Raw genomic sequence first — 23531 nt, forward strand, 5'->3', positions numbered from 1 at the left:
GCAATAATCTTTAAATGAATCTAAAAATACACAAAAAAATAATAATAAAGAAAACAAGGCAGGAAAAGATTAAAATGAGGCAGAAGATGAAGTGAGCTTCTAAGAAGGGAGAGAAGGAGAGAGAGAGAGAAAATGAGGGGTTTGGGATTTTGTTGGACGAAGTGACGGATGATTTTCAGATTGTGAGAGAAAGAGATCTGAGCTTGTCTTTCCTTTTCTTCCTATGAAACTCATAAGATCCAAAAGTTATTGATAGGACGGGAAAGAAAGCTCTCACTTTTTTTGTTTCTCTTTGGGTTGAGAAGCCATGGAAGCAAATGCAGGAATGGTTGCTGGTTCGCACAAACGGAACGAGCTTGTGCTGATTCGACAAGGAGAAGCTGGGGTGTGTTTGTGTTCTCAGTTTATTTTGCTTCCCCAACCCACCTATTTCAAAATCCTTTTTTTTTTTTTTTTTTTCTTCCTGATTTCATTTTAGTTGGTATGCGTTATGAATGTGGTGTTTGGAGTTCCTGTTAACTCTGTTTACTGAGATTGGACATCTGATCTTGGGTTTTTCTCGTTGAACTACAATACCCATTGTACAATTTTACTAAAAGACACAGTTTTTGGATTTCAGTTGTGGTGATCTTGTTGTAGATGTATATTTCATGTAGTAATTGCATCCTCTCTCTCTCTTTTCCTATTTTTGATCATCGGATTCTGATAAATCTTACTGTTTTCGTGTTTACCTCCAATTCGCGATTACATGAATTTCGAGAGTTGTATTAATTTCTTCCCCACCCACTTCCGTTTCTCTTATTGCTTCTTTTTTGCTTGGATCTCTTTCTCTTTCATAGTTCTTACGTGTGTTATTAGCGGAGATGGCTAAATTATCTGTTTTGTGGTGGGTTGACTCAGATCTACTTACAGTGACTGAATCTAGTTGCAACACAGTGTGAGAGTTCCAGCTTTAGTGTTGAGCTGTATGGGTTAAGTTTACTTCGTGCATTGGAATATTTCTTTCTTTCTTCTGAAGGAATTATGTTTTCCCTTCTGTAATTAGCCTCTAGTAATAATGGGTTTCTTCAATTTCGAAGATTTTCTTGTTGAGATTTGAGACATGAAGATCAGACACGTATACGCATTACCAAGTGAATCTTGCTTGCATCGTGATGATGTTGTTCTGATCTACTAGTTGTTATGAATTGGATACTTTCCCGGTTGGAAATGATTTGCGTCTTTTATTGGTTCCTCTTGTTTAACACCCATCACTTCCTCTCTGTGGATGATGCAGCCCAAGCCCCTGAAGAATTTGAATGGGCAAGTGTGTCAGATCTGTGGAGATACTGTTGGACATAATGCTAGCGGCGATGTCTTTGTTGCCTGCAATGAGTGTGGTTTCCCTGTGTGTCGGCCTTGTTATGAGTATGAACGGAAAGATGGTAACCAGTCTTGTCCCCAGTGCAAGACTAGGTACAAGAGACACAAAGGTTAGCTCCATTTCTCGGTACCAATGTGCTGTTCCTTTGATTGATTCTTAATTATACTTCTTTTGCAACTATGAGCAACAAAAGTTCTATTGATATTGTCAGTAACTTGTTGATGATTTGGAACTCAAATTTTGGATAGCATGTTATTGACTTCACAAATTCCAGGGAGTCCTCGAGTGGAGGGAGATGATGAAGAGGAGGATGTTGATGATCTGGACAATGAATTCAATTACACCCATGGAAAGCATCAGTGGCAGGGAGACGATGTTGAACTCTCTTCATCTTCAAGGCATGAGTCTCAACATCCAATTCCTCGGCTAACTAGTGGGATTCCGGTAGGTTAAAGTATATCTTACCTCAACCGAAAAATGGACAATGGGAATTAAAATGGTTGATTATAATAGTTAGAAAACAACTTCTGGAACTTATGTTTAATGGAAAATATGATATAGATTTTAAATATTGATGTAGTTTAATTTATTATTGACGTGTACTTCTAATTTGTCTAAAAAAAGTATCTTTTGGAAATGAAAAATACTGCAGAGGATTGAATAATGAGGAAACATACTGGTGACTTCCATTAGTATCGTTGGCAAGATATAAAGTACATGCATTTTTCTTCTCTTCGTAGAATATGCTATTTGCAATGCTTGTTTCAAAGTTGAGCATATTTGCAAATGATACAATTCACAAATTTCTTGAATGGTGATTATAATATATGCTCACCATTAATTGGGCATTCAGAATGCCAATTTTCATCCGTCAGGTGCCACCCCCCAATGTTTGGGTTTTTTTCTTCTTTACTCTCCCCCCCCCAATATTTGTTGAGTTACACCTCTTTTTATGTCATCTTTCTAAATTTCTCATCTTTATGCTGTAAAATCCATTTTCCTCCTGTTGAATTCCCTCACCAGCAAGCTCAGGCTATCTCCACTTTCACCAGCTTTTTATTTTTGGGTTGATTCAAACCACAAGCATAGATCTGTTGTGGTGTCCTTTTGGTTATGAAACACCCTATCAAGAAATAAGTTTTCAGATCATGTTAACCACACAAGCATTGGTTATTGGATCTTCTGTTGATTCTTTTATCGGGTGAACGTAATGCTCACATGGCAATTCTTTGATGATCTGACTCTGATCCTGAACCCGGCCAACGTATTTGACTCAGCCAGGTTTTGATCAATGAGGATCTTGTGGACATTAGTCTACTGGAAATCTGAAACTTTGGCCACTTGGGAAACTGCACCAATTGCTGTCAACATTTAAGATTTACTAGTCTTTTAAAATTACATGTAGAGGCTACAACTAGATTTGGTTCTGCCTTGTCGATGAAGTGTTCTGGTTATTTTTTTCTAAGAAAAACTTTCCATGTGCCTTGGAGCTTGTCTAGCCCATTTTATGCTAAAATGTCCCAATTCCTTGTCCTTCCCCCCCCCCCCCCCCCCTTTTGGAATTTGGAAAAATGATATTGACCCATAGTAAGACAAGATCCTTACAATTATTTGTGGATCATTTGTTGTTCTGTAAAAGTTTGGAATATCTATCTTGGCTTCTGTAGTGCTTGGTAGATTTGTGAATATGAACATATTGTTCAATGCCATTGTCTGCTTAACCCTGCAGAATTCTTTTCAGGTCTCTGGAGAAGTGCCTAGTGCTACACCTGACAACCAATCTGTCAGAACTACATCAGGTCCTCTATATACTGGTGAGAAGCGTGGCCACTATATTGATCCATGTCAACCAGGTATGAATGAACTTATACTTGCTTATTGAGTCTGTTAATGTCTTTGGAGCATCTCATGATTGTGTTCTAAATGATAACAGTTCCAGTGAGAATTGTTGATCCTTCAAAGGATTTGAATTCGTATGGGCTTGGGAGTGTTGACTGGAAGGAAAGGGTGGAAGGTTGGAAACTCAAACAGGAAAAGAATGTGACGCAAATGACCAACAGATACACCGAAGGAAAGGGAGAAATGGAAGGCACTGGTTCAAATGGTGAAGAGCTCCAAATGTGAGCACTGGATTGTTCAAAATTACAAAATTCTTTATCTTGTTTATTAATGATGTCTATTTGGAGTGTACTGAATGTCTTTACACTCAGTTAACATAATCTTTTGTGTATGCAATTTGATTCAAACATTTGAACCAGTAACTCATCCCTCTGATGCAGGGCTGATGATGCTCGTCAACCAATGAGTCGTGTGGTGCCAATTGATTCTTCTCACCTCACCCCTTATCGCGTTGTGATCATACTACGGCTTATTATCCTGGGTTTCTTCTTGCAATACCGTCTGACACACCCTGTGAGTGGTGCTTATCCATTATGGCTGACATCAGTTATCTGTGAGATTTGGTTTGCCTTGTCTTGGCTTCTGGATCAGTTCCCAAAATGGTATCCTGTCAACCGTGAAACATACCTTGACAGGCTTGCTCTCAGGTTGGTGCTATATTGTGTGTGCTTTTCCCTTTTACTGCAGACTCTGAACATATTGAAACTTCTGTATATGGGATAAAGGATTAAACGCTTAACAAATGCTTAATTCCCTCAACTGTTCCTCCTTTTCTGGTGGGCATGGAAAATTATTCTGTTTTATTTGTTTTTCCAACTTTCAGAAATTCTAATAATCCATGGTTCAAATTTGCAGATATGATCGGGAAGGAGAGCCATCACAGCTTGCTCCAATAGATATCTTTGTCAGTACAGTGGACCCTCTCAAAGAGCCGCCTATTGTGACTGCCAATACTGTGTTGTCCATACTTGCTGTGGATTACCCAGTTGAAAAGGTCTCATGCTATGTATCTGATGATGGTTCTGCCATGTTGACTTTTGAAGCTCTGTCCGAGACTGCAGAGTTTGCAAGGAAGTGGGTTCCCTTCTGTAAGAAGCACAGTATTGAACCTCGTGCCCCTGAGTTCTATTTTGCTCAGAAGATTGATTATTTGAAGGACAAGATACAACCATCTTTTGTGAAAGAGCGCAGGGCAATGAAGGTAAGTTAGACTAGGTGCATTAGTTTGAGTCTTGTCCTGGTTGTTTTGATGCAATCGATAACTATAAAATATTAAATTAAAAAGATCAACGTATAAAATATGGACCTTAAACGACATCACTATATTTTTTTGGTGAAAGAGAAATCACTATATAATAGATATAGAGAACATACTTAAATAACTAAAGTACTCTGGAATGTATTAGACACCTAGTCATCATGAAAATGTGCTGTCACCTTGGCACCATAACTGTAACTTTAGGTATGTATATTTCATGTGGCTGGATTATTCTAAAGTTCATAGGTGATGCTGCGATATTAGGGTCCCTGGATAATCAGTCTCTGTGGATCTTGCCCTTTGTTAGATCTTACCCTTTGTTAAGTCACCAAATACTGAAATTAGTCTCTATTTTAATTGGACATTTCGAAAAATTACGGAGGAATCTTGACCTTCAGGTGAGCAAACTAGGATAGCTCATAGAAGATTTTGTTGATTGCTGTGGCAAAGGTTGGCTGGATAGACCTTTGATTTGCTAGTCTACCTTTAGGTGTGCAGTTTATCCAACTAGCATATCCGCTGCACCACTGCCTGAATCATTACATAAAAACCTTTGGAACTTTCTTTTGTTTCTATATGTAGGTGGAACTAGTTTAAACATGATTTTCTGGCTTTTGCAACCTTATATGGGGGTCCTTTTGTTCGCAGAGGGAATATGAGGAATTCAAGGTGCGAATCAATGCTTTAGTTGCCAAAGCTCAGAAAATGCCTGAAGAGGGTTGGACAATGCAGGATGGCACTGCTTGGCCAGGCAATAATCCTAGGGATCACCCAGGCATGATCCAGGTATTGTTTTGCTGTTTAAATATATTTTGACACCATCATTATATTGTTGTCTGCTTATTCTTTTGTTTTGTGGAAGCACAGGTGTTCTTAGGCCATAGTGGAGGGCTTGACACCGATGGAAATGAACTGCCTCGGCTTGTTTATGTTTCCCGTGAAAAAAGACCAGGTTTCCAACATCACAAAAAGGCTGGTGCTATGAATGCTTTGGTATGCATTTTTTGAAAATTTGTTTTTCATAAATACATCTTTAGGAGTAATTGATGCTGCCTTTAGTCTAGCTTGGTCATGCTTCAATGGTTAGCATCTGAATGGGCTACAGTTTAAATAGATTGCCAATAAATTGTGTTTAATGGTCTCAATTGCATTTACTGATCATATTAATTTGTACGAACTGCAAACTTGAGGACCTGAGGTGATCAACTAAGTTTTAACCTGACTCTAGAAACCAAAATATTTTGGATTTTGGTTGAAATGTGATCAATTCGCTCTCAACCCGGGTCTCGAAATCAAAATGTTCTGGCTTTTGGTTGAATTTCAACCAGAGTTTGGTTTAGTTGTGTGTCAGAATTTGGTTGTCCATTTACATGGTGATAATTTCCGTAGAAATGTTTAAGAAATCCTTATTAAGCGTCTATTTACAGTACCTCTACATTATTAAATACAGAAAAAGGGGGTGGGGGCAATCAAGTTGGTAGTTTGGCTAGTTGACTTTGTACCATACCCTACTGTACACTTACTCTGATTATTTTTTATGCTAGACATAATTTCATACTGGAAGGCACAAAAATCTATCAGAATAACTAAAACATGCAGTAGAAATGAAAAGCATAATATGGTATCAATAACTTTGCATGGTACATGTTCCAGAATGTCATTTTAATCTCCAACACCTTCTTTGGTAATTGTTTTTTTGCTTAAATTCTTCAAAACCTTGATTTTGGTTAGTACCTTTGCACGTTCCACCAAGAAATATAGGTGATTTGCCAAAAAACATGCATGGAGGATCTTCTTTTTATTATTTCTTTTTGGCAGGGGGTGGTTTGTTTGGTTTCTTTCCTACTGCTGAATCTGTTGAAACTGATGAAATGGGTCAAACTTTTAACCAGTTTGGATTAAAAGGTTGAATATTTGCTTTGTATGGTCAAATGAGATTGAAATTTGTGCCAAAATGCTGAAGTTTCAGCCTAAACCTGGTATACCTATAAAATAGACCCCTTGATTTGTTTTGAGGCTTCTAGAAACTGAAAATGTTGTTGGTTAGCAATTCTGCAAGGCAGAAAATGTGCTTCCACCTAGCTGCACTACTGTTTTAATGACATGGCTTAAACTTGCGTTTTCAGATCAGAGTATCAGCTGTCCTGACCAATGGCGCCTACCTTTTGAATGTTGACTGTGATCATTACTTCAATAACAGCAAAGCTCTTCGGGAGGCTATGTGCTTCATGATGGATCCTGCCCTGGGGAGGAAAACTTGCTACGTTCAATTCCCTCAGCGATTTGATGGGATTGATCTGCACGATCGATATGCTAATCGCAATATTGTCTTCTTTGATGTATGAAATCATCTCCTGTCCCATCATCAAAAAAACTTTACGAGTGCCTACTATATTTGTTTTTACTATAGGTGAAGAATTCATTCTTTATGCTGTTTTACTTGCAGATCAATTTGAAGGGGTTGGATGGCATTCAGGGTCCACAGTATGTGGGAACAGGATGCTGTTTCAACAGACAAGCTTTATATGGATATGATCCTGTCTTGACGGAGGAAGACTTGGAACCCAACATCATTGTGAGGGGTTGCTGTGGTTCACGAAAGAAGGGCAGGGGCGGGAATAAAAAATACAACGATAAGAAGCAAGCAATGAATCGATCTGAGTCGCAAATTCCTATTTTCAATATGGAAGACATTGAAGAGGGTGTAGAAGGTGTGTTTTTTTGGTCAAAATACATCAAGCCTTCCTCTTTGTTTTTAAAGTGAATGTTAGTTGCTAATCCTGTTAATGTTAGATGGAGTCCAGTGAGCATATACATACATAAACACCATCTCAGCTTCTCTAACATATCAAAATTCCTACCTATATGGGCCTATTCTAATATAAATCTGTCTAGACTTACCTGACCTGATGTGGTTATCATATCTATTTATGTTCTTCAGGTTATGATGATGAGAAGTCACTTCTCATGTCTCAAAAGAGCTTAGAGAAGCGATTTGGTCAGTCCCCAGTTTTTATTGCATCCACCTTCATGGAGCAGGGGGGCATTCCTCCAACAACCAACCCCGCGACTTTGCTAAAAGAAGCAATCCACGTAATTAGCTGTGGTTACGAGGACAAGTCTGAATGGGGAAAAGAGGTAAGTCAAAATCCAAGCACATTTCACTTCTTAGTTTAGTGGGTTTTGTTTGTTCCACCACTGCATAAAGCTTCTCTCTTCTTTCAGATTGGGTGGATTTATGGTTCTGTGACTGAGGATATCTTGACTGGATTCAAGATGCATGCCCGAGGATGGATATCAATTTATTGCATGCCTCCCCGCCCTGCATTCAAGGGGTCTGCACCCATCAATCTTTCTGATCGTCTGAATCAGGTTCTCCGATGGGCATTGGGTTCAGTTGAAATTCTTCTGAGCAGGCATTGCCCTATTTGGTATGGTTACAGTGGAAGATTGAAGCTGTTGGAGAGGCTGGCCTACATAAATACCATTGTTTACCCTCTCACTTCCATTCCATTGATTGCATATTGTGTTCTTCCAGCTGTTTGCCTTCTCACAAATAAATTCATCATCCCAGAGGTGAGTAGAATTCTTCCAAGAGTATAAACCATTTTATTCTTGTGCATGCATACCTACTCCAGGGTGTATGGCAGCATCCTGGGGCATATGTTTGTTTAAATGTTTAGCATATTATCGGGTATGGCTTGGATGTTTGATATTGCACTTCTTTGATTATGTTCTTTTAGGCCCTTGGGTGAACTCTGAAAATCTTTCTGATCTGTCACAATTACTACATGCAGATAAGTAACATTGCAGGCATGTGGTTCATCCTGCTTTTCATTTCCATTTTTGCAACTGGAATTCTAGAGCTCAGATGGAGTGGAGTTGGGATTGAGGATTGGTGGAGAAATGAACAGTTCTGGGTCATCGGTGGTACATCTGCCCATTTCTTTGCTGTGTTCCAAGGGCTGTTGAAGGTGCTTGGTGGGATTGATACCAATTTCACTGTCACGTCCAAGGCTAATGATGAAGATGGAGACTTTGCAGAACTTTATGTGTTCAAGTGGACTTCACTTCTGATACCCCCAACAACACTCATCATCGTGAACTTGGTGGGCATTGTGGCCGGTGTCTCATATGCAGTGAACAGTGGATACCAGACCTGGGGGCCTCTCTTTGGCAAACTTTTCTTCGCCATATGGGTTATTCTCCATCTCTATCCTTTCCTGAAAGGTTTGTTGGGTCGCCAAAACCGTACCCCAACGATTGTCATAGTCTGGTCTATTCTTCTTGCTTCCATCTTTTCCTTGCTATGGGTGCGAATTGATCCCTTCGCTTCTGCTGATGCCAATGTTGGTTCAACTAGTCAATGTGGCATCGACTGCTAATCCATGGAAAATCATTTGTTGTGACAGCTACATTGCCTCCCTTTGCTCACATTTGTGTAAATAACAGGAACCCACTCTGAAGTTTGTGTTATTCCAATGTAATTTCTTGTAAAAGGGAATAGGGGGGCCTGTTCTTGTTTTTGGGGAGGGATGTGATGGCATCAGATGATTAATTTCTTATCTGCTTCATCACCATTATTTATTAATCTGGCTTTCATTGGCTTGTAGGTAAGATGCCATGGAAGTCAGAATGTATGGGTTCAGTTTTATTATTTGTTGGTTGTATTTTATTTGCTGATAGACAGATACAAATCATTCATTACTGTGTCTCTCTTGTACCGTGGATTGAAGGAGTGGAAAACTTTGAAGGCTGGATCCGAATTTTGTTGAAAATGTTTAAAACTTATAAATATTATTTTTTATTTAAATATATGTTTCAATTATATGTCTTTTATGTTATGATTTCTAATGGAAAATTTTGTCCTATATTTGGGCCGAAATGAGCTGATTATTTCGTTTATATATTGTAAGAATCTATGTAATATATTTTTGGAGTTAACGATCGCACTTATGTTGTACAGTGCGAACTTATGTGCCACACGAACCAAGCCTGAACCATAGTATAATCCAATCATAGTTATATATTAATTAATATTAATAATTCTATATTACTTGGGACTTGGGACTTACTATGCGAACTCACAGTCACAGGCAATGCGAACCATGCTTGAACCCTGGTGTGACCCACTTTCCCCTAGGGAGGTTAGCTAAATAGGTACTTTATTGTAGGGAGTCGAGCTAAATACTGTTGGGTGGAAGTGTGGAGATACCATTAGAGGTGCATTTTTCTTTTAGGGAAGTCAAATAAATAAGTACTTTACCGTAGGGAGTTGAGCTGAATAGGTACCCTCACAAAGGGAAAGGGAAATAACTTTACCCTTTCACCCACAGCGTTTGTGGTCATTTATAAACTCATTTTTGAGCTCAATTTTTACAATGAATTTTTCCCTCCTCTCTCTATTGTCTTTCTGGTAAGCAATGAAAACAACCGATTAAACATATTTGGACTGACTAATCTTAGGGGTGAAGACACATTTAGTACTAATATTACACAATCAAAGTGTCTAAATACCTCTAAGTTTGTGATTATTATAACCTTTCAAGTGTTTATGCAGACTCCTCAACAAACTTTTAGTCAAAACGGTGATTAAGGTATTAATTTTAACTAATATATTTATAATAAAAAAAAAAAGAGACGTTAACTTGAAGTTGGACAACTGTAAGTAATATTCTGGGCGGTTTTAGAAGATCTGGGTTCGTGGTTTCTTGCCAAATTAGTTAAGAACCATACTTTCGGTTTGACTATAGTCCTTGAACGATACAGGGTGGAAACAGAGGACCACAAATTCACATTAAATGCTTCTTATCTCTTCTGCTCACACATGTGGAATGCAGCTTTTCGTCATAGGATCACTGATTCCTCGGTACACCAATGAAGACGCATTTGCTGCAAGTCTCACCTGTCATCTTTCTCTTTCATTCACTATAAATCCCATAGTAGATCCCTCTCCTTGCAACAGATCAGTGGTACTGCACCATCCTTGATGGTTGATCGTGTTATGAGCAGGGCTCTCCCTCAAAGTTAAATTCCTATGGCATTCATGAGGAATTACCTCATGACCAACTAGCCTGAACCAGGTATACTGATGATGAGAATGCAAGAAAGAAGCCCTATTAGAGGACCATTAAAACTCTAAGCGTGTTTTTTCCATCACTAAATGACGATGTTAAACGTAACATAAAAGTATTACAAATATATCACACAAGTAACTCAATCATACCATGAACACCCTCTCACATACCACTTCGAGGAGCTGATCATGGTACTGTCTAATACACCATTTCACGTCACGTCAGGCCATAGAAAGGTGACCTAAGACTGTGTTTTCTAAACCAAGATCAGATGCTGACTGCAAGAAAGTAACAGCTGTTTCACGTTGTCTCCATGGAGCTTAATTCACTTCGCCCAAGATGCTAGGATGATGGCTTCACAGATATTTTCTGGCAAGCGCTCGAACCTTTGTATCAAAATGGGAAGATGTAATTCGGGACCCAGGCAAGTAGAGGGGATTAAGAAGAATCTGCCAAATTTTCAAATGTGAATTTTGTTGTATGTTAGCAAAGAAAGAAAAACTGCACAAACTAACATAAGTATTCACATTAAGGAAATGAAATCCACTAATTCTCCTAGACACACTATAAACAAATAGATGAAACTAAAAAAGAGGGAACTGGGTGCCAAAGGATTCCACACAGAGTATCGGGGGTTAGTTTTCCTACACAGTCTTACCCCCACAATTTTTTCTAGGAGGTTGTTTCGATGTCGTGACCTTGGGGCTATAACTGTGATCCACTAACCATTGCACCAAGGCCCGCCCCTTTCAAATAAATGAAACTATATTCAATGATAATGCACAAAATACAATTGAAGGAACCAATTTTCTACGTGAAGGTCCCCTACAATTGGGTTCTAGAAACCATTGACAGGTCATATTTACTTCTAAATGATAAGGGAAAAGAGAGAGATGGGAGAGGAGGGGAGAAGGGGGAGGCAGGGATGAAGCTTCCTGACTAAGTTGGGCAATTTAAAGACATGTCAAAGTCAAGATAATATAAAAAGGCACCTCAAGGTATTCTTATTTTTATTATGGTAGCCTATGGTTTCCATTCGAAAATTAGCATGACAGTGAACTGCCTAGAACAGTGTCAATTAGGAACCCCTACTTGATGGGTTTCTCCTGTAATGCACACATGGATATGATGCAACTTCAATTGAGATAGATGTCCTCCCTAACAAAAAGCCTTCCTGAAAACCTGAGGGAAGATCCAAGGATTTTCTCTACCCAATCTAAAGATCAATCATCGCGATCAACAACTCAACTTGTTTTCCTGAAATAATACTCTAGCCTTCCCAAAATTTTCAGCAATAGCCTATTACTAGCAGTCATCTGGGCATGCTGTTATTCAGCAGCCCAAGTCTGGAGTTCTGGAATTATAGAAGCAGAGAAAAGGGAGAAATGAGGCAGACATGTTATGATAGAATCACTAGTGAATACCCCCTTCTTCAGTACAAGTTAGTGAATCAGATTAAGAAAAAAAAATTTGTAGGAATATAAACTTTCAGCAACCCATTATATGAAGTATCAGCATTCATGTTCAGCAAAGACCTACAGTGCAACTCGTTCTCCATACACAGAATAAGAAAATATGTGGAAGTACATTTTTAAAGCGAATGGAAAAAAAGAAGAAAAAGAAAAGAAAAGCAGGGCTTAGTAGTATACCTTTATGTAAAGCTCATGAACCTCTTGGAAGAAACTCTTAATTCCATCATCATTACGGGAATCATGAAGTAGCATAAGTCGTGTATGTATGATAAGATCAGTCAAAGAAATTAAAGAATGTCATATGTGAAAATACACACGCACACAGGCCACAATGGCACAATATTACCCCTAACAAAATATTTCTCAGATGGAAGAGAATTACAATCTCTCTGGTTCATCCGTTCGTTCTGACAAATAGTAAAATACAAGCAAATGTTTTCTGTCCCAGAACATGACCTACCCCAGTGCCCCTCTGTCTGTCGGTTTCCTCCCCTCTATGAATGACGAGTCCGGATCAGCTCCCCCGACGGGTTCCCGACCACACAAAACAGTGGGGCCCACGGTGAAAAACACTTTTTGGAAAAAAATTTTTTAATTTCATCCGTGGGCCCCACTGTTTTGTGTGGTCGGGAACCCGTGGGGGAGCACTTTCTGCTACCCCGACGGGGTGAGGATCCGGATTAATGAATGACATCTCTGCCCTATTTAGGGGATGAGAGAAACAGAACTCGTGTGGCACTGGTACAGGCCATGCACCCCACCCACCCTCTCAGACAGAAACTCATCCCAACAATATTTATTCTCTGCATATCAATTTTTAATATAGGAAGGATATGACCTGCAGTAACATAAACTGACACCACCAAATCATTAAACCTGTCTACTGCCTTCAAGAACCTGCATGAAGAATATCACAAGAAAAAATTACCAGAAAGGGGAGAAGATTATGAAATCCATGAGACCATCACTTTTATTGAAAGAGGAAACTAATGTGGCTAACATGAACCTCTTAATTAAGTAATATTTAAAATAAAATCAGCAACAGAATCTCACATAGCACTTGTATTCCATGCAATGTCTTGAACAATATCCAAAGCTGCATGCAGTATGAATTGATGCTGATGAGCAGCTTCTTCTTTCTATCACAATGCTAAAGATCAGTATCAATCCTAATGATTACTAAGTAAAACAGCATTTACTAAAAATCAGCATACTGAAGATAAAACGTATACTAAGTTGCAGTGGAGTAGCACATATTATAATGGTGAAACTGCTAACACATTTTGGTTGAGATACAGTTGAATGACAACAAAACGCAACAGGAACATAATAACTTAACATTCCACAGTGCTATCTAGAACAATATATGGTTAGGAGACTCAAATGTAAATTCTTAGAAGAGCCTAGTAGGGAATTTTAAACTGTGTTGGTGAACTTTGCATAATTCCCATGTAATGCATGAGGTTTGGGTATTATTTCTCAATAACATATCTAATACATCCAACAACTGAAAAAAGAATTCAAATCCACAAACTGGACTGTAAGTAGGGAAAGTTCAAATTCACAAATTCAATTGCTAACAGGTATAAATAATTATCATACTCTTCACAGGTAGGCAAGGTGAATTAATGTCAGCTTTCCCCACTTGTAAACTGGCTGAAAATTTAAGTATTTCACTAGGAAAGCCATTCAGTATTATAACTATGAAAAAGGAAACTGAAAAAAGTCTCAAGCAAAGTATTGGACACCATATCATCTCAAAACCGCATAAAAATAACACCACTCCCCTTTAGAATAAGGATGTCAAATTAAATATGGCAAAGGAGATGCCTATGCAAAGTACACATGGAGATAATGAACACAGGAAAAAAAACAAAAAAACAAAAAGGAAAGCGTACCTTAAGTGCAGAGCCCACTTCAGCTTCATATATAGGAATGTCATTTCTGCTGACAATAATGAAGCATGCTGTACCTGCCATATTCTTCTATACCAGAAAAACTTTCACACTCTGATGGGCTTCAAACTTCAAAACAAAGTAAAGCAAAGTCAGAGATTTTGCACAAACAAAAAGATACAAGATCAAGTAGTAACTGAGAAAAAGTTACAGACTTATTCTAATGTGAAAAGCTCTCTCAAATAATATGAATGGTAGCACATAAATAGTTTATCAACTCCTTTGTATAGTCAGTACAATGTTTTACTTGCAGTAGAAAGAACCCAATAAATAGTTTGTCAACTTATACATAAAATCACAATAATTTTTTACAGGCTCCTTCTCTACAATTTAAAATAATAATAATAATAATAATAATAAATATATAAATCATTAAGCAGGGATTAACCATTACGTCCCAACTCAATTTTCCATTTAGTAAGTCTAACTCAATTTAGCAATTCTTGAGCTAAAAAAAATGTTCTTAGAAAAGAAAAACAAAAAGACATATTTCCCTATTGTCAACCATTGGTTCCTTAAACGTTCAATTAAATTGGAGGAAGGGAGTTTAACTTACGGTAAGGAACTGAACTTCTATTATAGGTGCAGACATAAGTATCATCTAATTAAGACATGGATCAGGGTAGGGATGAGTAGCATGTCAAACAACAAACACCAGCAATGATCCAAAGGGTGTAAATTGATATGGTATCAGCAATTCAGGAAGGTATTGGTACCACACCAAATTTCAATACCAGAAACTGTACCGTACCGATTTCTATATAGTATGGTGTGACAAAATGGTATTGTATGATTTCGATATGAAAACAGTATGAATTGGTTTTGAATTTTCAAGTGCTGGCCTCATATATCTTTTGAAAGAACAGTAAATAGATAAACTAACAAAAATATTAAGTGAGAAGAAGCAGAAAAACCATGGAAGAAAATGGTAGCAGTAGGCTCCAAAACAAATTCTGACTATTCATATCATTCACTAAAAGGATCGACGTTAGTGATATGATTTAAGTGGTGTATTTCAGGTAGCTAGTCCTATACAAATGACATCAATTTTACCACATTCGAATTGATGCTAGCCCATTTGCAAAAATCTTGGGCAACTCTATCATCTAAATACAACTAGTCACACCTAAGGTATTTCAGAGAGAAAGATCAATATTGTCCCTATCACCCTCAGATGTAGTTTTGAACCTACTAAAGAGTAAACAAAAAGAAGTACTGAAAATATTTAATGAACAAGAAGATTGGTAATATAATGAAAGTACCAAGTTTGAGATATAAATGATTTAGTGCCTTTTTTTGGGTAAAAGTTTAGTGCCTATTCCAAACACTTAGTAATGTGAGATGAAATGAATCAACAAGTAGTGTAACACTTATGTATATTAAGTGATGTATGTGTAGAAGAAATCCTAACTAGAAAGATGATGGGTGTTGATGAATTAGTAAATTAATCCTATTCCTATTAAAAGATAAAACTTTTATTGAACAGATTAAAATTTTCAAAACTCCAAACAGATAAAACTTTTCAAGATAGCAAACAACACACAATAATCAGAGTCACCTTTTTTTGGAGGGTAAATCAAAGGCACCTGAAAGGCTGAAACTAGCTTCCAAAAGTAAAATCTGCAGCAAACTACAACTTAGACAACACAGACAAGTATCCCATTCAGTCTAGATTGCAAATACAATAGCAAGGAAAATCCAATAAAGAAACTAATACTCCCAACCCAAATAGGCTTGGCCCTTTCAAGGTTTACTGGTCCAATGGCCCAAGGGGTTGCTTCATGAATTGGAGAAGTACCAGCACAGGTTTTCTTCCTTTTAACATATTTCAGGTCAAACAACTTCTTATTTACATCAGATTCTGATCTAGGCCTATTGGTTCATAATCAAACATCCTATCCATTTCTGTGTATACTATTTCCTTCTCTCAATAAAGTACAAATTTATCTACTGTTGTTGTCCTTGCTTGAGTTTGATATTGGAAGGGGTATTCACCAACTAGTACTGCGTTTCAGATTCTATTGAGATTAAATCATAGCAACAGATTCCCAAATAACAGTTGGTGGCAACCCTGTTTTTGGGCTCCAAATTGCTGAAGTTCGTACTGCGTGCCATAAAGCAGACCCTAACCTTTTGAGGTGTAAAAAATCCTCGTAGTAGGCTCCTTCAACAAGAGTTTAGCAAGATCAAGCTTGTTGATCTGTAGTAAGATACCACTTGACTTTGGATTATGGGTTTTCAACTAAGCCAAGTAATCACCGGTTACTATAGAAAAAAGATGAATTCTAGTGAAATGTGTATTCTTTATGCCAAGATGAAAGATTTTATTAAATGCCCCTCCCCCCCCTAAATTCGTTTATATATCAAATGTTCTCTTCCTTTTTCATTGATAATCATTTTTTTCTTCAATCATTACCCCTATAACCTGTTACACTAAGATGCTACGGCCCAAAATCGCCAAGATGAGGACCAAACTAAAAATTTTCAGTTACTAATAAAAAACGAAGAGCTCAATGTGCTCTAAGTGATAGAAAATTCATTATGTAATCTAGATAAGAAAACGACAAAATTTTCAAAAGAATTATGTAGTCTGAGAAAAGAAGATTCACGATTGAAATCAATGTAAATTAAAAACCGAGAACAGATCCATGCATTTCCCATTGAAACAAGAGACAGCTTGAATATTACCTTTAGCAGAAACCAAGAACTGTAGAAGGCAAAAATGGCAACGAAGACGAAGTACGGGATGAAAAGAGAGAAAACGGTTGACCAAGGAAGGGAGAAGAAGTTGAGTGTAAGCTCCTACTGCGAAACCGAGACCGCGCTTAACCTTGCGATTGGAAGATCACGGAATTGGTAACTTGCACCAACGTTTTACCTTCTGTTTGGGGTTCCAATACCTAAAATCAGAGAGTATAGGGTTTCAGAGATGCAGCAGAGGATGATCGAGATATAGAAGAGAGACCTAAGCAGAATGAGAGAGGGAAAGAGCATTACCTTCACTGTCCACCGGGGGTTGCAGAGAGCTCAGTCGCCAAAGACAATGGGCTTGATTTGGGATCTGAGCGACAATTACAATCGGTTCGTTTTTGGGACACACAAGAATGAACCGTTTCATCAAAACCTATTCGTCCTTTTATCTATTCTAAGCGAACCGAACCGAACCGAATCGGATTAAGGGGTTTCGATTTCTTGCTTAACCTACTCCAAGCGACATCTTCCATCCGATTTTTGCTGCACCATACGATCAAAGAAACACACATAAGATGGATGGATGGATGGGTGAAGCTTAATACCGATGCATCACGGAACCGGACTGGGTTTCCTAACCGAAAATATGTAGAAAATGCATCTTGGGGAGAGTGTCATGATGGAGTGTGGGTGAATCAGACTGCCTGGAATTGTCCAAGCAGTTGAAACTTAACCTTGGGAATATTAAATTTCTTATCTCTATGTTTATCGAGAGTAGAATTAGTCATGTTCTCAGGGAGATTAAGAGCTGTACTGACTCTCTTGCTAGTAGTAAAGCCCTGTTTTTGCATATATCGAACCCTTGGATCCAGGACCTACTTGTCTTGGATTCCTAAACTGTATCCTGTCATTCTTAATGAAGTTCTTCTTATTAACCAAAAAAAAAAAAAAAAAATCTAGCTAGCAATCCATCCTTCTTCCAAGCAAGGAATGAAGTTTCGCCCGGTGCCAATGGAGGAGTAGTAGAATGGTTAGGAATAAGGGTGTCAATTTTCAACCCAAACCGTTAAAACCGAACCGAACCAGCCCGAACCGATCCTTAATGGGCCGTAATTGGGCTGAGGTCCTCAGCCTGAACGGTTTTGGGCTGGGCATATGTAATGTCCAGCCCGTTAGTCTTTACATAAATAAAATTAAAATATTAAATGTAATTAAATTTTGTTTGGAATTGTTTAAATGTAATTAATGATCCATAAATTTCGGTGTTTGAGGCGTTGGGACTCGAGTTTGAGTAGTTGAGAGTTGCTTAAGTTTTAAGTTTTAACTTTTTAATTTTCAAATTTCATTTAGTTTTATTATTTTAAAATTTAAAAGTCTTAATTGATAACTCTTAACTCTTAAGTCTTAATCTTAATCGTTAACTTTTTAATTTTCAAATTTCATTTAGTTTTATTATTTTAAAATTTAAAAGTCTTAATTGATAACTCTTAACTCTTAAGTCTTAATATTAATTGTTAACTTTTTAATTTTCAAATTTCATTTAGTTTTATTATTTTAAAATTTAAAAGTCTTAATTGATAACTCTTAACTCTTAAGTCTTAATCGTTAACGTTGTTTTTAGTTTCAGACTTTCAGTCTTTAACATTTTCGCTTTTGAGAAATCAGGCATCAGGGTTTCAAATTTCATTTTCACCATTTCATTTCCAAACCGTTAGTCAACCCGAACCCAAACCCCACCAAACCGAAACCGTACCGAAACCGTTATCTTTTAAATGGGCCAGTTCACCCGAAACCGAAGCCCCAAAACCGCCCCAAACCGCACCGCTGACACCCCTAGTTAGGAACTTGCTTCTCAGTGGAGAGGTCATGGGTTCAACTCCTACCGACGGCATATGTAATATCCCTATCCCTATATATAAAAAGCGCCTTTGTACCCAAAAAAAAAGTTTCTCCCGGTTCGCCGAGTTTGCTAACTGGCGAAATATCGTCGAGATCTCGGCGACTCCCCATATAGAAAATTCCGCCTCTGATTTTTTAGTATTTTTACTCGATAGTTTTGATAAATTTGATGCCTATCCTAATCTGATGCAAATGTGTGGTAAATTTGAACTATTTCATAAAAATTATTCTATTTAAATTCTCCTACCTAACCACATTTAATATGTTACCTTCTGAGGCCTACATCATTCAAACATAATTGGAATATGATTATCCATTCACTCTGAAGATTTTATTACAAAATTCATTAATAATTTAAATTGTTTCCATAAATTATTTCATGTATACACTCTTCCATTTAAATCTCCTGCCTAGCCACATTTAACGTGTTACCTTCTAAGGCCTAAATCATTCGAACATAGTTGGAATGATTAACCATGATTCTATTACAAAATCCCTTCATAATTTAAATTATTTCATGTATATACTCTTCCCTAACCACATTTGGCATGTTGACTTTTGAAGACTAGATCATTTGAATATAGTTGGTAAGTTTGCTCATTAATCTTGAAGATTTTGCTATAAAATGTCTTCCTATTTATAAATTATTCTATGTAGATTCTCCTCTTAATTACATTTAGCACATTAAATTTTGAGTCTTGAATCATTGGGATAGAATTGCGAGAGAAATCGTCCAAAAAGTGTAAGAAATAACATAAAAATTAAAATTAAAATTTTCGATATATCGCACGGATTTCTCGGTGACATCTGCAATATATCGTTTCGCCCCCTAGTTTCGATTCGCCTGGGGTGAAGTCACCGAATTTTGGCAAAATAAGTTCCTTGCTTCCAGGTTCCTACCTCCTTTATTTCAACGCTATTATTGAAATTAATTATCTAAGCTGAGTCAAAACCCATCCATGGCTACCATCAAGTCAAAGTCTCCTTCAATTCTAGCTTCTGCCATGTGAGGGAAACGTAGAAAGGCAAACTTGAGTCGATCTAGACCTTCTTTAACAATAAAGCCATTATTCACAATCTTCGATTTGAAGAAAATATCCTCATTTTCCACTTTGACCTTGATCACCTTCTCTAATCACCTCTATAAATATTGACTTTCGCTCAGAGTAAACCAGCCATATCAACCTGAAAGATTAGAGAGAGAAAGAGAGAAGCTTCAATCATGTCAACCCTCAATGATAGAAGAAGAGAAGTAGTTGAAATAGGTGTTCAGGAGCAATCTCCCTCACCTTCCATCAGTAAAGAAAGACCTGGGAGGTCTCAGCTTGATGATCATGAAGGCAAGAAAGCTGTGGAGCAGGTGGTATTTGCAGAGTCAGGAGTGGAAGATGTTGGAGGATTGAGATCTCATGTGATTACAAGCAGCAAAGAGAAAAAGAAGTTGGTGCTCATGGATGAAAAGAAGGATGATTGCAGGCCTCCACCAGAAAACATAGATGAATGCGCTGAGGAGTTTATCAGCAGATTCAGGAAGCAGCTTCAGATCCAACGTCTCCAGTCCTTAGAAAATTATGAACAAATGTTGACCAGGGGACTCTAAAACTACTCCACTCCTGTTCAATTAAGTCTCCTTCTGTGTTTAAATTCATGAATGGTGGTTGTTTATATTTTGTTGGAATCTGTTTCGATAATGATCTGATCTGATCTAATCTAATGTGGAATTGTGATGGTAACTCTGTTTTCTGGTTTGGGCCTCTCTTTCTTTCTAGGCCATTCAAGGCTTAGCCTGAACTTGAGCTCCAAGGCCCATATCTGGCCCATTCAATATAATATTATTATTTTTAAAGTTTTTTGGATTCCCACACAAATAAATACAAATTATATGAAAGAAGATTAATTAGATTGCGTTTGAAATAAGTTGGCTAATTATTTTTTTTCTTTTTTTCCTTTTTTGAAGGGAAGGTTACACCATTGCCTCGTATCACAAGGTCTTTCCATGTGATCATGGCATAGTTTGTGTGAGTTGTGCTAATTTTATATTTTCTCGGTAAAACTTATTTATTTGAAAATAACTTTCCTATTTCGTCCAACAAAATATTCCCCACTAAATCATATTTGTAATAAATCTGTTGGACTACTATAATGGAGTTGATTTGAAAAATCGAAAGACCCACTGGAAAAATGAGAATAATCAATGTTGCCGGAAAATTGTAGGAATATTTCCAAAAAAATGCCAAACCCGTGAAAATTGCCACAGAACCTAGAAAATGTTGTCGGAAACGGAATGATTGCCACCTAGATCTGCTGCTACTATATACTACATTCGTGTTACGTATTCTTCTTTGCCTCTTCGGTTTGATCAACCTAACAAAGCTTCCGTGTTCTTGAAGCAACTCGTCTCCATGTTGAGCTTGATGGTCCAAATCCTTGGCTTTGAAAAAGAACTGATGAAGACGAGTGCTTGTGCCATCAAGTGTCGTCTTATAAATTCATAATCAAAAGAGATAAAAGGCTCATCTTGTCTAGCTAAGTAGCTGTCTTCCATCACCCAGGTGAAAATTTTAAGTTGACGTTAGGCATTTCTAGCCACACATGTAAGAGTAAAAATGACTTGACAGTTAAGTCTTTGGCTTATTATTTTATCATATTTTTCAACTTTTCGATGAATTGTGCAGCATATATCTTTGCCGATTCGTTGGTTTCGGCAACTAATGAAAGGCAAAATCTCACCGAGACTACGCACCTCAATAAAATCCTAAACTCAAAAGATCATTTAAACGTCCTTGCAAAAAAAGTTTTTTGACAATTGTCAAAATTTAGGAGCCTCTAGTCATCTCAAGATCTTAGCTCAACACACAATTTTAAGATAAAGATGTTAGCAAATTTATAATCCATGCTTGTTTAGACACTAAAATAGGCATCAAAACACTATAAGCTCAGCAAAATTGTTCTTTATATTGGGGGTTCTATGGTTGAGATTTCATGTCATCCACTTCAAGGGTGAGCTTATATACATGTTAGGGAAGAAGCATGGGTTGCTAGCCCCAATGAAGAATTCAATGGTTAACTTTTTACTTATGAGATGTTGGCACTTGGAGTTTATCGCATTATTGACCTTCTCTTAGTCCTCATCTGCATGGTCCTTTGCATGCATCCTCTTGTGGTCCTAAGTGTGTCAATACCAAACAAAACTCATCATTTAACAAACTTTCGCACTCAAAATTCCAGAAAATAAAAGGTGAGATGTCGTATATGGACGAGAATGGATCATCTTTACTGACAAGGAGCACTTTGTACTGCTCCCATAATGTTATAACCACCAATTATGTGACACCTACAAATAATAATAAAAATAAATATATATAAAAAACTCCAAACCCTGTAGGCCCCTTATAATTCCTAGTCAACAATTGTCGGGGGAGACGATCCAGACTCTATAAGCATGGTGTCACCTATACATCAGCGAATTTTTGGAGTTTAACATTATTATTATATATATAATGATATATAATTTTAAAAATGAGTTTACGTCTTATAAAAAATAAAATAAAATAAAAAAGATACGATATCTTTATCACCAACCAAGATTACATCAGGATTTCTTCTGCATTACCGTAAATAAATAAACAAAAGAAATATTTCTTCTTTACTTTATTTATTTTTGAAGATAAGTAGACAACTAAGTCATCATCACTTACAACAAATATTGATAAATTAAATACATCTTCTCTTGGCTGGTTTTGTATTATTATTAAGATGGTGCGATACACCTGTAGACTACAACTATATATTAAAAGAATCTAATATGAATAAATTAACCAGTTAATTGTACTTATCTTACTTAAATAAAGGTCTCGATGGTCCATAGTTATCAAACTTGTCGTCTTGATGACTCTTGAGTGTCTCAAGTGTCTTTTACAAATTGTAATTAAGTCATCGGATTACAAGAATTAATTATTTTGTTCAATACTAATCATCTATAGCATTCAAAAAGTGCCATACCTAACCACAATCTGAAAAATAATTATAAAAAGATTCCACCAACAAACCAAATAAAGGGTTCTAAGATAAAAATTATTATTTTTTCATTGAAGTTGTAAAGTAGAGAATGCTATTGTGTGGTTGATATTGAGTTACTTGTATTATTTATCAAAAGATTTTTGACAATTCTCTTGGCTTTGCTACATATAAAGCGTTTGAAATCACATCAAAGTGAAAGCTTTTTTTGTCATATGGTCAATTCATGCTTGTTTCTAGTGAAGTATATGTTCTTGAATCTTCTAATAACAACGAATAGTGTTGCTGCACAAATTCGTGCATTTCAATCAATTCTAGCTACTTTGTATTTATAGGTCTTTATTGGACATTCTTGAACAATGAAATTATCATCAAAAAATGATCATTGCCAAAAGGGCCCACATGTCACTCTTATATTGGACTTAATTTGTTGGAACCTTTTTTCATGGCTTAGGTTGTCAACTTGTTATAGTAAAAAAGAAAATAGAAAAAAGGGGTTTTCAAATTTCAACTTGTTCAATTTTCTTTTATGGGGAAACTCTACCGTGCAAGGGAACGCTAGTTTTGCTTAAAAACTCTTTTCTTAGGGAAAAAAACAAATCAAATGGGCCCAGATTGAAACAAAACATGCTCAAACAAGTCTTTTGAGATGGGCCCACTTAATGCTGAAGTGGTTACGGCCCGAAGGCGGCCCAGGCCCTACCCATGAAAAACAGATGAGTGGCTCCAATTGGGGACTTCAGAACCACTCATGTGCAGTGCATTTAGTAACAAACAAAAAAGCTAACATCACCTGTGAACCCTGAATGATTAATCTTTCCTTTCTCCTAAAATTCAACGATGAATGCTTATGTATGTTAGTGAAATCATGAGCTTGAAGGATGACTGAAGAGATCAGGA

At 37.1% G+C, this 23531-nt stretch overlaps 2 protein-coding genes across 4 annotated transcripts; one reads left to right on the top strand and one right to left on the bottom strand.

Moving 5' to 3' along the window:
- The first annotated feature begins 65 nt into the window (after positions 1-65).
- On the top strand, positions 66-9342 carry LOC149025124 (putative cellulose synthase A catalytic subunit 1 [UDP-forming]). The gene is made up of 14 exons (XM_089145340.1): positions 66-385; positions 1277-1472; positions 1638-1807; positions 3105-3216; positions 3297-3483; positions 3643-3909; positions 4118-4463; positions 5169-5306; positions 5388-5513; positions 6647-6859; positions 6967-7231; positions 7462-7658; positions 7746-8096; positions 8318-9342. Exons 1-14 carry the CDS (start codon positions 308-310, stop codon positions 8903-8905), a joined length of 3234 nt encoding a protein of 1077 aa, XP_089001466.1. The 5' UTR covers positions 66-307; the 3' UTR covers positions 8906-9342.
- Positions 9343-10656: 1314 nt separating this feature from the next.
- On the bottom strand, positions 10657-17194 carry LOC149025125 (uncharacterized). 3 transcript variants are annotated; one of them, XM_089145343.1, is made up of 8 exons: positions 17022-17194; positions 16713-16924; positions 15583-15644; positions 13968-14093; positions 13123-13208; positions 12902-12966; positions 12247-12329; positions 10657-11046 (listed from the first exon to the last, which is right to left on the bottom strand). In XM_089145343.1, exons 4-8 carry the CDS (start codon positions 14046-14048, stop codon positions 10954-10956), a joined length of 408 nt encoding a protein of 135 aa, XP_089001469.1. In that variant the 5' UTR covers positions 14049-14093; positions 15583-15644; positions 16713-16924; positions 17022-17194; the 3' UTR covers positions 10657-10953. The 3 variants fall into 3 exon arrangements, with proteins under 3 accessions (XP_089001469.1, XP_089001468.1, XP_089001467.1); XM_089145342.1 differs by having other exon boundaries at positions 15583-15660; XM_089145341.1 differs by lacking the exon at positions 15583-15644 and having other exon boundaries at positions 17022-17189.
- Between the last annotated feature and the right edge of the window lie 6337 nt (positions 17195-23531).

This window comes from Hakea prostrata, chromosome 2, assembly GCF_041222555.1.
Source record: "Hakea prostrata isolate BN-2017 chromosome 2, UWA_Hpros_2, whole genome shotgun sequence".
NCBI lineage: Eukaryota > Viridiplantae > Streptophyta > Magnoliopsida > Proteales > Proteaceae > Hakea > Hakea prostrata.

Bases quoted from the DNA above. Each gene is read 5' to 3' on its own strand.
- LOC149025124 (XM_089145340.1), top strand. From the start codon at position 308: ATGGAAGCAAATGCAGGAATGGTTGCTGGTTCGCACAAACGGAACGAG. The intron at 5,307-5,387 runs GTATTGTTTTGC...GTGGAAGCACAG, and splicing joins ATCACCCAGGCATGATCCAG to GTGTTCTTAGGCCATAGTGG. The intron at 8,097-8,317 runs GTGAGTAGAATT...TACTACATGCAG, and splicing joins ATAAATTCATCATCCCAGAG to ATAAGTAACATTGCAGGCAT.
- LOC149025125 (XM_089145343.1), bottom strand. From the start codon at position 14,048: ATGGCAGGTACAGCATGCTTCATTATTGTCAGCAGAAATGACATTCCT. The intron at 12,967-13,122 runs GTGAGATTCTGT...TTCTTCATGCAG, and splicing joins GCATGGAATACAAGTGCTAT to GTTCTTGAAGGCAGTAGACA. The intron at 12,330-12,901 runs TCCTTCCTATAT...TTATCATACATA, and splicing joins TTATGTTACTGCAGGTCATA to CACGACTTATGCTACTTCAT.